The sequence below is a fragment of the Mastigoproctus giganteus genome, chromosome 11 (genome assembly GCF_048544385.1).
Source record: "Mastigoproctus giganteus isolate SK-2022 chromosome 11, ASM4854438v1, whole genome shotgun sequence".
NCBI lineage: Eukaryota > Metazoa > Arthropoda > Arachnida > Uropygi > Thelyphonidae > Mastigoproctus > Mastigoproctus giganteus.
Window position 1 is genome coordinate 133,586,237 of NC_143585.1, and position 12,987 is coordinate 133,599,223.

Consider the following 12,987-nt stretch of genomic DNA (forward strand, 5'->3'; position numbering starts at 1 on the left):
GTTAAAAAAAAAAAAAAAAACTTATCAACTGAGTTGCTCTAAAAAGTTTCACTTGCTTGAATGTGGTTTCCTGGAAGTATTCACCAGAATACTTCCAGGAAATCACATGTCTTGGTATACATATCTAAGATTTGGAGTCACAAAAATAGCCCATATTTTCGGCTTTGTGATGGTAATTCTCAAATCTTGCTAAAATATCAATGTTTTCTTCATTAACAGTTCACCACTTTGCTTTTTTACATGTTTTATATTATTCCTAGCATCAGATTTTGTCTGATAGTTAAGACAAGACTGTGAGATCCAAATTTGTGCTTTTACATATACTTCACTTTCACCAAGGTAGACTAGCACTTAACGTTGTTGAATATTTTAATTTAATTATTTACTGGCAGTCCCTTTTCAGTAATTTTGAAATTTTTCTTTAGACCTGATATGCATATAGAGAATATGTTAATTCCATCAAGCTGGAATTCACATATTATCTTTATGGCTAGTACATCCACTGCTTCAACTGCATTGTTGAATTTACATCGCCACTTGAACATCTTATCTCTGACCAGTATCCTTGATAGTATCTCTGTATTTGGCTTACAAATGCAACTAATTTTAATGGTGTAATATTAAACTTCCTTTCACTAGAGAAGGTAAATTGGTTTTTTTTTTTTGGTTTTTTTTCTCTTCTTCATACCCCTTAAAATTTTTTCAATTTTTTAGGGGTATGAGAATTCTCAGTACACCAGGTATATTCTAACTATATAGTTTTCTAAGATGTTATGCAGGTATATAAAATGTACTGTTTTATTCTCTCTTGCATGGCTGCAATATATAAAAAAATTAAAACTAGGTTAACTATTAAAGTAGTAAACAGGCCTGGCACTAGGGGTGTGCAAGTGAGGCACTTGCCACAGGCACCACCTAAAATAGGCACAGTGCCGTTAATAAAATATGCAGACTCTTTTCTGTGTTAGGTGCTGTTACACGGTTTTTCCTCAGGTGCCACAAACGCTACCGCCGGCCATGGTAGTAATGCATACTACAGAAAATTAATACAGTTTCTTAATGTTTTAGTTATTATGGCACAGTATAATGGGAATGTCTGAGGTTACTGGGGTAGGCAAAGGGGAATGCCTGTCTTCTCATATTTTTAAAGTCTGGGATTAGCTTCTTTTTCTAGGAGCCATATTATGGGGTATCTTATTTACCATCTTATTGCCCAGATTAACAAAGGCTAGGACAAGGAAAAGTGAAGTATCATAACCTTGTTCCTGCAACTTTTTAGATCTTCCAGTGAGATGACATTATTGTTATTATTTTAATGACACTAGCTTGTCACTCACATTTGTATATACGAGATGTGGCAATAAAGTTCCCAGTCTGGTGATGTTGCAGTCATGTTTTAAGAGTTTGAAATTAAATTGAAGTGGTATGTTGTAGTTCAAAATTTCTCCAACAAATGGTGGTATAGAGATTGTCCAGTAGGCTGAGTTGTGAATAACAATCAGTTTTGTTAGTAGCACTAACATTCCATGTCATGAGTTTGCAATGGAATAATAAATGAATATCAGACTTTCCTTTAAACTGGGAAAAATCTGCTCCAGAAACAAATGTTAAAAACTGTTATGGTGATGAAACGTTAAGTCATACAAGTGTGTTTTAATGGTATAAGTGGTTTGAAGATGAATGTGCTTATGTTTGCGATGACCAAAGAAGTGGATGTCTAACAACCTCTCAAAATGAAGATTAGAGGTTCAGAGGTGCGTACTAGTATAGAATCTGTATGGTGTGAGGTAGTTGGAAGAAAAGGTATAATGAGAGTGGCAGTAATCTACAGGCCAGGTGATTGTGAAGATTATGATGAGAGCCTCTACATGCAAATGGAATGGGCAAGTAAGCATTAATGTCTTATTATTGGCTTGATTTTAATTAGCCTCTAATTGATTGGAGAAAATGGGAAGGAAACTTGACTTGGGGGAAAAAAAATTTAAATCAAATAGATGATTGCTATTTGTATCAACATGTCAGGGAAAGTACTAGAGAAAAGAATACTCTAGACCTCATCATCACCCATGAACCAGATGACATAATAGGGTTGACAGTACAGGAACCAGTAGCAGGAAGTGGTCACAAAGTTCTACAGTGGATGATAAAGAGAGAGGGTAGCAGCAGTAGTTAAAGGCAAAGGAATGGGTTATAATTTCAGGAAAGGAAATTACAACAGCTTAAGATGCTACATGGTCTCTATTAACTGGGGATAGATATCTCACAGAGAGCAAATACAATTGTTATGGTATACCTTTTAAAACATTAATCACCATTAATCTGGAAGCCTTGAATGCTCGTATACCATTAAAAAAAAATACTCCACGAGGAAAATTCCAAGTTGGATGAATAAGGAAGTTGCCAGATTACTTAGGCGCCTCTGTAGCCAGGTGGGAAGGAGCAGCAGTGCGTAGCACACGCTTCTTGATTAGACCGGGGTTCGAGCCCGACACCACCAAATACGGAGGATGCAGAAAGATTCAGAGAATGACCACTGCATATTCCGGAGAAATATGGCCTTAGTTGCTAATGCTCCTAAAAAAAAAAAAAACCCAAAAAAAACCAAAAAGCCAGATTACTTGAGCAGGAAAAGACGGCATGGAAAAGTTAGAGCAATAAAAAGTACTGAAGCCTATAACAGCTACAAATTGATCTGTAATAGTGCCACATAAAAGGTTAGGCTGGCAAAGAGGAGGGATAAGGAATTCTTCACATATATAAATGCAAAGAAGAGAAGGACAAACCAGATTGGATCCTTATGTAATGGACATGGGATAGTATTAGATACACCAGCTAAACTGGCAGATGAACATGGCAACAACAGTTACTTTGCAATGATATTTACAGAGGAAAAACCCTTTGCGTCAATGAAATATTATGGGAGTGAAGTTGAAAAAACTTTCAATCCTACCGGCCAGTAAGGCACCTGGGGGTAATTATGAGAGTATCACTGGACTCGGGAGTGATTCCGTTGGATTGGAATAGTGCCAGTGTATCTCCAATACATAAGGGCAGTTCTAAGAGTGAAGTGGAAAATTACCGGCTGGTTAGGTCTAACTTCAGTAGTGGGGAAAATCATGGAGACAATGATCAAGGGTAGAATTCAGGATCATTTAAATAGAAATGGAATTTTGAAAGATACTCAGCATGGTTTTGTAAAGGGAAAATCATGTTTAACTAATCTGGTTAGCATTTTTGACAGGATGACTCAAGAACTGGACTTAGGGAATAATTTCGACATTGTTTATTTGGATTTCCGCAAAGCATTTGACTCATTTAAAGTAACCGCTCATTCCATATGAGCGGTTACTTTAAAAGTTGGAACAGGTTGGAATCACAGGGAGAATCCTTAGATGGATAGCTGGATGGCTTCAGGGCAGGAGGCAGAGGGTTGTGATAAATGGTTATTCCTCAGCTTGGTTTGATGTAAGAGTGGGGTTCCTCAAGGATCAGTATTAGGACCACTGTTGTTTTTTTGAATTTCATAAATTATATCGATGAAGGGATAGAGGGCATGGTGTCTAAATTTGCAGAGATGTAAAGATTGGTAGAGTAGTTAATGATCACTGCCAAGCAGAGCTTCTTCAGAGTGACCTAGATATACTTCAAGGATGGTCAGAAAAATGGCAGCTATGCTTTAAACCAGCAAAGTGTAACATATTGCACCTGGGGAACAGTAACCCCAAAATTGCAATATGGTCAGCCATGAAGTTCTCCAAGCATTGTAGACTGGTTGCAATGAAGGCCCATGGTGTCCTATCGATGATTTATCAAACAATTGTTAGTAGAAATAAGGACGTTGTAATCCCATTATATAAGGCTATTGTTAGACCACACTTGGAATATTGTATTAAAGTATGGAGACTGCAACTAAAGAAAGACTTTGTTCTTCTTGAAAGGGTCCAAAGACATGTACCCACTTGGTGAGATTGGCAAAACAGCGTCCATATGAGGAAAGACTGAATATGTGTGTTACAGAGCTTGGAAACTAGGCACCTTAGAGGAGACTTGATTGAGGTGTTTAAGGCTCTGAGAAGCATAAGTAAAATGAATGACAATGAAAATTTTCACGGTTATGATTCTAAAACTAGGGGCCACGATTTCAAGTTTTGTGGTGAGATGTTTAGACTGGATTGCAAGAAGTTTTATTTTAGCCAGTGAGTTATAAATTAATTAAATAAGTTACCTACATGGGTGGTAGAGGCTGACAGTTTGAGGAAATTCAAAGGTCAGCTGGATAATTACCTATGGGAGGAGGGAAACACATATGTTATCCATTTCCTTTTGCCTTATAATTTTTTTATTATTATTATTATTTTATTTTTGTAAATTAAAAATTAAAAAATATTTTTTATTTTTTTATAAAATAATAGAAAAATTATTATTTTATTTTTATTATCATTTTTTTAATATTTTATTTATTTATTTATTGGCTGGTGTAGCATAAACCATAGGCTTCCTTGCACCATGTGCCATTATTAATACTAAAGTAGAATTCAGGGCAGTAATTATAGAAGCACTAGGCTTTTCATTTCAACTAAGAAATACTGTTCAAGATGTAGACCTAAATGGATGTCAGATGAATTGATAAGATTTGTGGCAGAGAAAAAAAATGCATGGGATGCACATAAATTATCAGGTGATACAGAAGCCTGCGGTATATGTAAATTAGCCTGTAATCAAGTCAAAAAAGATGTGAGAAGGATGTTAGGCAAGCTAAGGCAGATTATGAGAACTCTGTGGCAAAGAATGCAAAGAACACCAACAAAAGTTTCTTTACTTACATAGCCACTAGAAGGAAGGAGATGAATCATATTGGACCACTTGATGTTATTGGGTTAAATTTTGATGACCCTACTCAGGTTGCTGACAAACTAAAAAGGTATTTTGCATCTCCCTTCACATATGAGGAATTCTTTGGTGAAGCGGATGCCAGAAGTTTAATAAAATGGTGAGCTGAATGATTTTGTGATAACTAAAAGGAAAGTGGAAGAGAAATGTTTAAAGCTAAACATAAAAAAAGGTGCCTGGGATGGATGGAATCTCTCCAGTTTTATTAAGGGAAGTGGCAAAGGCAGTAAGCAAACACTTGGCCATAATTATGAGAGCACCCTTGGATTTATGGCAGTTCCCCATGGTCTGGAGATGTGGGAATGTACCCCCAATTCTCAAAGGAGGATCAGAAGGTGACATAAGTAATTACAGACCTGTTAGCTTAATGTCTGTTCCTGGGAAAATAATGGAGTCTGTTTAAAGAAGCAATGCAGGATCATCTAGATGGGAATGCAATTTTACTGCAGTCACAGCATAGATTTGTTGAGGGATAGTCGTGTCTGACCAATCTGTTTGGTATATCTAGTTTAATGGATACTATGATGCAGTAATCATGGAACTGGATGCAAAAAATAATTTTTATATCATATATTGAATTTCATGTAGGCTTTTGATACTGTTGCACATAAAAGACTGCTCTACAAACTGCTGCAATGTAGCATTAAGAGCAAGTTACTGCTATGGATAAAGGGTGGTTGAATGAGAGAAGACAGTTGTTATCAGTGGGGACTGTTCTTCTTGGACTAATGTTATTAGTGGAGTTTCCCAGGGTTCAGTGCTTGGCCCATTGTTGCTTTCTATAATTATCAATGTTATTGATGAATGCATTTTTGGCATAATGTCCACGTTTATGTCTTATACAAAGGCTGGCAGAGAGGTGAGAAATGACAGATGAAGTTTAACATGGAGAAATGCAAAGTTCTGCATATGGGTAGCAGTAATCCCAGATTAACATACCAAATGTGTGGGACTGCACACAAGGCAGTGGAAAATGAAAAACCAGGGTAATTGGGCATTCAGATATGAACTTCTCTAATCACTGTAGACAGGCTGCCAGGATAGCTCATGGGGTTTTGTCAATGATACAGAATCGTTGCTAGCAGGGATAAGGAGGTGATTATTCCTCTGTAAAAGGCCATTGTTATGCTGCATCTTGAGTACTGTATACAGGTCTGAAGGACTCATTTTAAGGAAAGATGTAGAACTGCTTGAATGGGTGCAGAGAAGGGTAGACTGGTAAAGGGAACAAAAGGGCACACTTACCAAGAAAGGCTTCAGGTCTGAAAATTGCAGCTTCTGGATACTGCATCTGATTGAGGTATTTAAGGCCTTGAATGAATTGAGTAAGATAAATGTTTTTGGCATTCTTCCTTTTTTCTGAGACTGTGCACTTGTGGAAGAACGGTTGCAGGATAGATATATGGAATTTTGCCTACAGCTAGTGGGTGGTTGATTGTTGGAACAAACTTCCTCTGTCTGTTTTGGAATTGGGGTAATTTGAATGAATTCATTTAAAAATTAAAAATTCTTGGAGGGTATGGATGATGAAGTGTGTGAGTTTATTTATTTTTATTTTATTTTTTATTTTGTGTGATACTTTGAGCTTGCTTTCTTGGATCATTTGCCACTGGTAGTACTAGTAGTAGTAGTGGCATGTGATGCAAGAAAGCAAATGTATGAGCTTATGCAGCATCAGCCAAAAAAAAAAAAAAAATCACACCATTCCCTCCAAATGCCTGTCCAGTTCCTTCTTAAATTTATTCAACCTATCAACTTCCACAACAACAGATGGAAGTTTGTTCCAGCAATTAACCACCCGCTGGCTAAAGGCAAATTTCCACACATCTATTCTACATCTGTCTTTTCTTAATTTGAATTTATGCCCCCTTAGGTTCGTAATCTGAACAAGTGGAAGGATCCCATCAGAATTCAGCGTACTCAACCCATTCAAGGCCTTATATACCTCAATCAGATCACCGCGCAGGTGCCTAGTCTCCAGCCACTGCAATTTGCAGAACTTAAGCCTCTCTTGGTAAGAGGATCCCTTCATTCCCCTCACCAATCTTGTTGCCCTTCTCTGTACACGCTCAAGTAAATCTACATCCTTCCTAAAATGAGGCCTCCAGACCTGTACGCAGTACTCAAGGTGTGGCCTGACCATTGCCTTATACAGAGGGATAATCACCTCCTTTTCCCTGCTAGCAAAATTCCTATATATCATTGACAAAACCCCATGACCTGCCCTGGCAGCCTGTCTGCATTGCTCAGAAAACTTCATATCTGCCTGCACAATTACTCCCAGGTCTTTTTCATTTTCTACCACCTTAAGTGTAGTACCACACAGTTGGTACGTTTCTCTGGGGTTACTTCTACCCATATGCAGTACTTTGCATTTGTCAAGGTTAAACTTCAGTTGCCACTTCTTAGCCCATCTGCCCAAATTATCCAGATTCTGTTGCAGTAGCACACTGCCATTACTGTCATTAACAACCCTGCCAACCTTTGTATCATCTGCAAACTTCGACATTAAGCCTGATGTACCTTCATCAATATCATTGATAAATATACAAAACAACAGTGGACCTAACACCGAACCCTGTGGGACTCCACTAATAACATTAGTCCAAGAAGAGCAGCACCCATTGATTACCACCCTCTGTCTTCTCGCACTTAACTATCCTTTTATCCATTGTAGCAACTTACCCTTAATACCATTCTGCTCCAATTTGTACAATAGTCTTCCATGCGCAACAGTGTCAAAAGCTTTCCTGAAATCCAAATATACTAATTCTAAACAAGATGATGCTGATTGTGTTTTCCAACAAACAGTGTGATTCATGAGGAATTTGTACCTGAATGGGAAAGAGTCAGTGCTACATTTTATTTACTGGCAGTTCAAAGGCTATTAAAGCACATTTCCTGGGTGAGCTGGTTTTTCTTGTATGACAATGCTTCTGTCCATTTCGCACTTGTTGTGAATACAATTCTTATTAAAAATGTGGCATTGTACAGATTAACCATACCCCGACATAGCAACAGTAGCAGACTATTTCTTCTTTCGAAAGGTGAAAACCGCTCTTAAAGGAAAGATTTCAGGATTCTAAGGATATAATGAGAAATGTAACACTGATCTGAACATTATCTCTTCGGATACCCTTGCTGACTCTTTTAGAAACTTTCAGAATTGTCAAATGAGTGCATTTAATCAGGTTGTGATTACTTTGAAAAAAAACTAAACTATCTTTCAGCTCCTGCACTTTTTTGTTCTTTTTTATTTTACTACTCTAGAAATTTTATGAATGAACCCAGACTTTTCCAAATGAAAGGTAGATGGCGATGTATCATTCTGACTAATCTACCACAGAGGACCAGTGAAACAACAAATGAATAATGTCATGATCTGGTCCCCAGCAGTAAAAGCTTATCCCAGATTTTCCTAAGATAACAAGATAATAGACATTCCTTTAGCTGACACCAGTGACTTCAGATGGTAACATTAGTCAAAGGCTGTGGAATAATACCTGAAATGTTATAGTATTGTACTGATTTTTTTTTCTGTATTTGCTTTACTTACAAGTATATTGAGTGAGTTAATGGAATGTTAATTTGTTTTGAATATTGTAACAATGCACAGCAGAATTTGTTGTAGGATAGATGTATAGAAGTTTGCATTCAGCCAGTAGGTGATTGTTGGAATGAAGTTCCATCAGTTGTTGTGGAATTTAATGGTTTGAATAAATTCAAGGAAGAACTAGACAGATTATTGGCGGAGATGGGCAGGTGATGTGTGTGTTTTTTTTTTTTTTTTTAACAAGCTTTATAAAGTTGCTTTCTTCCATTTTTTGCGACTACTAATACTAATATGTGCATCAGTATTGAATGGAAACTGAGTGGAATTTTCCGTTCAACTATTGTTGTAATGGAGTAGAAAAACTAACATTTATTCCGTATTACTCTTTTGAAAAAAAAAAAAAAAAAAAAAATTGACTTCACCTCTAATAAAAAATGGCAAAGCGCTGTTATTGAAAAAAGAAAAGCAACTGTTAATTGAAAATACTGTGGATGCACGTGTACACACACACACACACACACACTGGTGCCTCCGTAGCCAGGTGGGCAGGAGCAGCAGTGCGTAGCACATGCTTCTTGATTAGACTGTGGTTCGAGCCCGTGACCACCAAATATGGAGGATGCAGAAAAGTCAGGGAATGACCATATATCCCCAGAGCAATATGGCCTTAGTTGCTAATGCTCCTAAAAAACCAAATAACCACACACACATTCAAGAGAGAATAATAAATATGGCTGTTCACAAACAAGTCAGGTAATTTAAACTCTGTATTATGTTTCTGGTATATTCAGTAATCAAATAATGTACATTAGAGGTTAAAAACTTCTATACTATACTCAAGAAGAGTTTTTACCAAAGCTTCACTACATGATATTGAAATGGTGGGTAAACTGGTTGGATTTGTGTAGCAGTAATTGCTAGGAGAGGCAGGTGCTCAGTGATTAAATGGGTTAGCCTATCAACATGAATTAGATATAAAGGTCCAGGAGAATATTTAAATGTCTTAAACTAATACTACTAATAATAAAAATACTGAAAAAGGATTGGTGTTACTGATTCAGTTTCTTTAGTGGGGATATAGTGTTGGGCTTTAAAACCTTCCCAGGATCAAACAAAGCAAATAACTGAAGAACAGTGTCAATCTCAATTTTCCTTCTTGAATAATGCCCATACATTGAAAATGTACTTTCATTTATATATGCAGATAAGTTGATATGTATGAGGGAGTGGAATTGCTAGATTTCTATTTATGATTTTAATGAAATTTGGGATGTGGCTCTACATCTTTTTGAAAGACCCACATATTTAACTTAATGAAATTTCTCCTTAAAAAGGAATTTCACAAAATTTTATAGTTGTAATATTTTGAAATACCACTACTCATATTAGGGGTTTTTTTTTTTTTTTTTTTACAAATGAATAGATAGACATGGTATAGGTAAAAACAGTAGTGTTTTTACCTGTACCGTGTCTGTCTATTCATTTATACATGTGACATATGTAGGTAACAGCTCGTTATACATTTGAACCTGGACTCTAAATTTAAAATAATTTTTATAAAATTGTAATCGTAGTGGCATATAATGAAAATGTTAAAAATGGTTATATATTCTGTTTTACAGTAGGGCCCTTAGGAATGCTTTTCAGCATTCCGCTAATACGGCAGTTTTCGATTATATCAATGTTCATTATGTTTTGGCGTTTTTTCAGCATGATGCACTCAGCAGCAGAGTCTGAGAAGGACGTCAGGTGCCATTTTATTTTTGGAAATTCAGTCTGTTTGCAGCATATGATAGTGTAAACATGTTATTGGGTTTTTATATGCATTTGCAAGTGAAAGAAAGGCTATGTTCCACTTTTTGGCAATTTTTGCTTTACAGCAGTGGGGGGGGGTCTGGAACCTAACCCGCCGTATGAGTGGTGCCCTACTGTATAAGTTTTCTGATATAAATTTCTAAATTCAATTTTGTAATGTTATGATAGCAAACTTTTTTTTTTTTTTTTTTTGACATGAAAGCAATTTTCACTCCAAAATTGCTTTTATGAGTAGTAATCATGTTGAAAATGCTTAATATATTCTATATATAGAAGTGTTATTATGAAACTGAACATATTAATCAAATGGTTCTTATCATTTATATATAATCAAATGATTCTTATCATTTATATATAATCTTTCTTAGAAACTCAACGCCCACCTAGTAAAAGACGCAAAAGGAAATCTTCTGCTACAAATAGTGCAGGAAATAGTACTGGTTCAAGTGGCAAGAAAAAAAATGTTTCTCCTGGTCCTCCTAATTTTTCACTAGCTTCACAGGTAAGAGCAGATTAAATTTAAAATATATATATATATATATATGTCTGTAATTTTTATAAACATGCCACAAATTGCCTTCCTAATTAACTTGAGAGTAGTAAAAACAATTCATTAAGGAAAATGTTAAATAGAATAACTTGAAATAAACTGAACTGTTTGCTACACATCATCATCTTTAGATCACAGTATCAACAATCAAGTAGGTACCACCAATGTTAAAGGAAAAAGAAGAATTAGCAGAAGAACTTGGTTGGCATAATATCAGATTAATAGGTATTACAGAAATCAAGAGGATGAATACATGGGAGCCATAGCTAAACAATTTATAAATTACTTTATTCTAAAAGTAAGGTACAGTGAAAGTAAGGGATAACATAGCTTTGTAAATTGATTTTGAAAACTTGATTGGAACCATTATTCAGTAGAGTTTTTTATCATATAACCCAGATGAAAAAAAAATTAAAAGATAAATTAGAAAAGATTTTTTTTAATGTTCTAGAAAGAGTGGTAAAACTAATGACAAAGAAAGAATAGAAAGAATATTGGATGGTATTCAAATTACAGGGTAGGAAATGATAATGTTATCTTCAGAGATATTTTACGTAGCTTTTATGGTAAGAAAGATAAATCCAACGATTATTACTAACATGACTAGATGAAGAATGTCCAAAAAAGCTACAAAAATTTAGTGTAGGCCATTTCGTCATGAAGATGACCAAAAGTTTATGTGAAGGAAGCACACAATTAATTCTGTCATTGTAACTATTAATGGTATATAGAGTATTTTAGATTGAAAGTGATCATCATGTTGTATTGAGCAAATTAAGAGGAATTAGTGTCAAAAATAAGAGGTATATATAAAATGTAGATGGTAGTAAAAAATCAAAAAGTTCTCAGATTTGCCAACAAACATTAAGTATAGAAATTTTCTTATGCAACAGTTAATGCCATCTGTTGCTAATAGATGAAGAATGCCAAAAATGTAAGGAAACTTTAATCAAAGAAAACTGTAAAAGAAATATGAGCCAAATTTACATAAAGACAGGACATTCAGAATACAATGTTCAACCCAAAAATCTAAAGAGAAAATATTAAAATTTCTTATCATATTTTATTTTCTGGGGAAAAAATTAAATATTATAAGAAATTTTGAACAGGTAATTAATAAATCATTATTGAAATATAAAGAAACTTGCAAGAGAGCTAACATATGTGAAAAAGAGGCTAAAGAATGGGAATATTTATTGAAAGATACTACAAGCAAGTGTTAGGCTTCCATACATAGACACAGTATTCAATGTGCACTCTTACAGTTGCTTTAAGTAGTGGAATTTAACTTCCTTATTTTTACAAGCATTTGTATGATAAATCTTTGACAAAATATTGAGTACCTTCCTTGCTGCCTGTTTTCACTGCATAGAAACATTTGTGTCTATCTGTATCATAACCCTAAAATCTTTCGTCTGCTAAGTTTGTTTCCTAAGTGGTAAACTTTGTATTTTGTAGCATTAAAATATAATTTCCACTTATCTGACATCCCTGAAGCTTATCTAACTTGCCTTGGAAGTGCACAGCTTGATGCTGGTCATTAACCACTCTTCAGTCTTCACACAACCTGCAGATTTTGATATTATGTCCTATCACTTCATTAGGGTTGTTTAAGAAAATTAGAAACATCCAGCTGATATCTGAGATACCTCACTTTTATCCCTCTACCATTCTGAAGAGTAATCATTAATTATAGCCCATTTTCTGTCATGTCATCATCCCATTATCCATTTAAGTGTATTGCCTGTCATCCCCATATATTTAAGTTCATATTCATGTATCAGTCTCTAAGGTGGTACAGAGTCGAATGCTTTGTAAAGTCAAGATTTTCCATTAGACCCCATATTGCCATTCTTAATCATGGACTCCATGATTTTCTTCTACTGATGAAGTCAGACAGACTAGTTTGTAGCTATTCTCCAGTTTTAGGGAATCATCCCCTGAGTCTAATGAGGCTCTCCTAATTAACCTTAATCATTTTATATTGACAATGTACATGTGAACTAATGGCCCTTGTCTTCATTTCAGGCCCAGAAATTTTTCCAGTAAACAATCTCCTGTAATTTCCATATCACTTATTTTACAATGCTTGGGCACAGTTTCTATTCATTATTAGTGCTTTCCCTAATATGCTTTGAATGATTCAAAAAGATTAAATAACTTGGTAGAGAATAAGGAA

General features: G+C 35.3%; 1 protein-coding gene across 1 annotated transcript in view; it reads left to right on the forward strand.

Annotated features, from left to right (window-relative positions):
- The window catches only part of LOC150078442 (LIM domain-binding protein 2-like), a 374,189-nt gene that overhangs the window by 280,591 nt on the left and 80,611 nt on the right, over nucleotides 1–12,987 (forward strand). Inside the window, exon 11 of the mRNA XM_090384564.1 lies at nucleotides 10,627–10,760. Within this exon, the coding sequence (XP_090240690.1) occupies nucleotides 10,627–10,760 (134 nt within the window). The remainder of the gene's footprint in view (nucleotides 1–10,626; nucleotides 10,761–12,987) is intronic.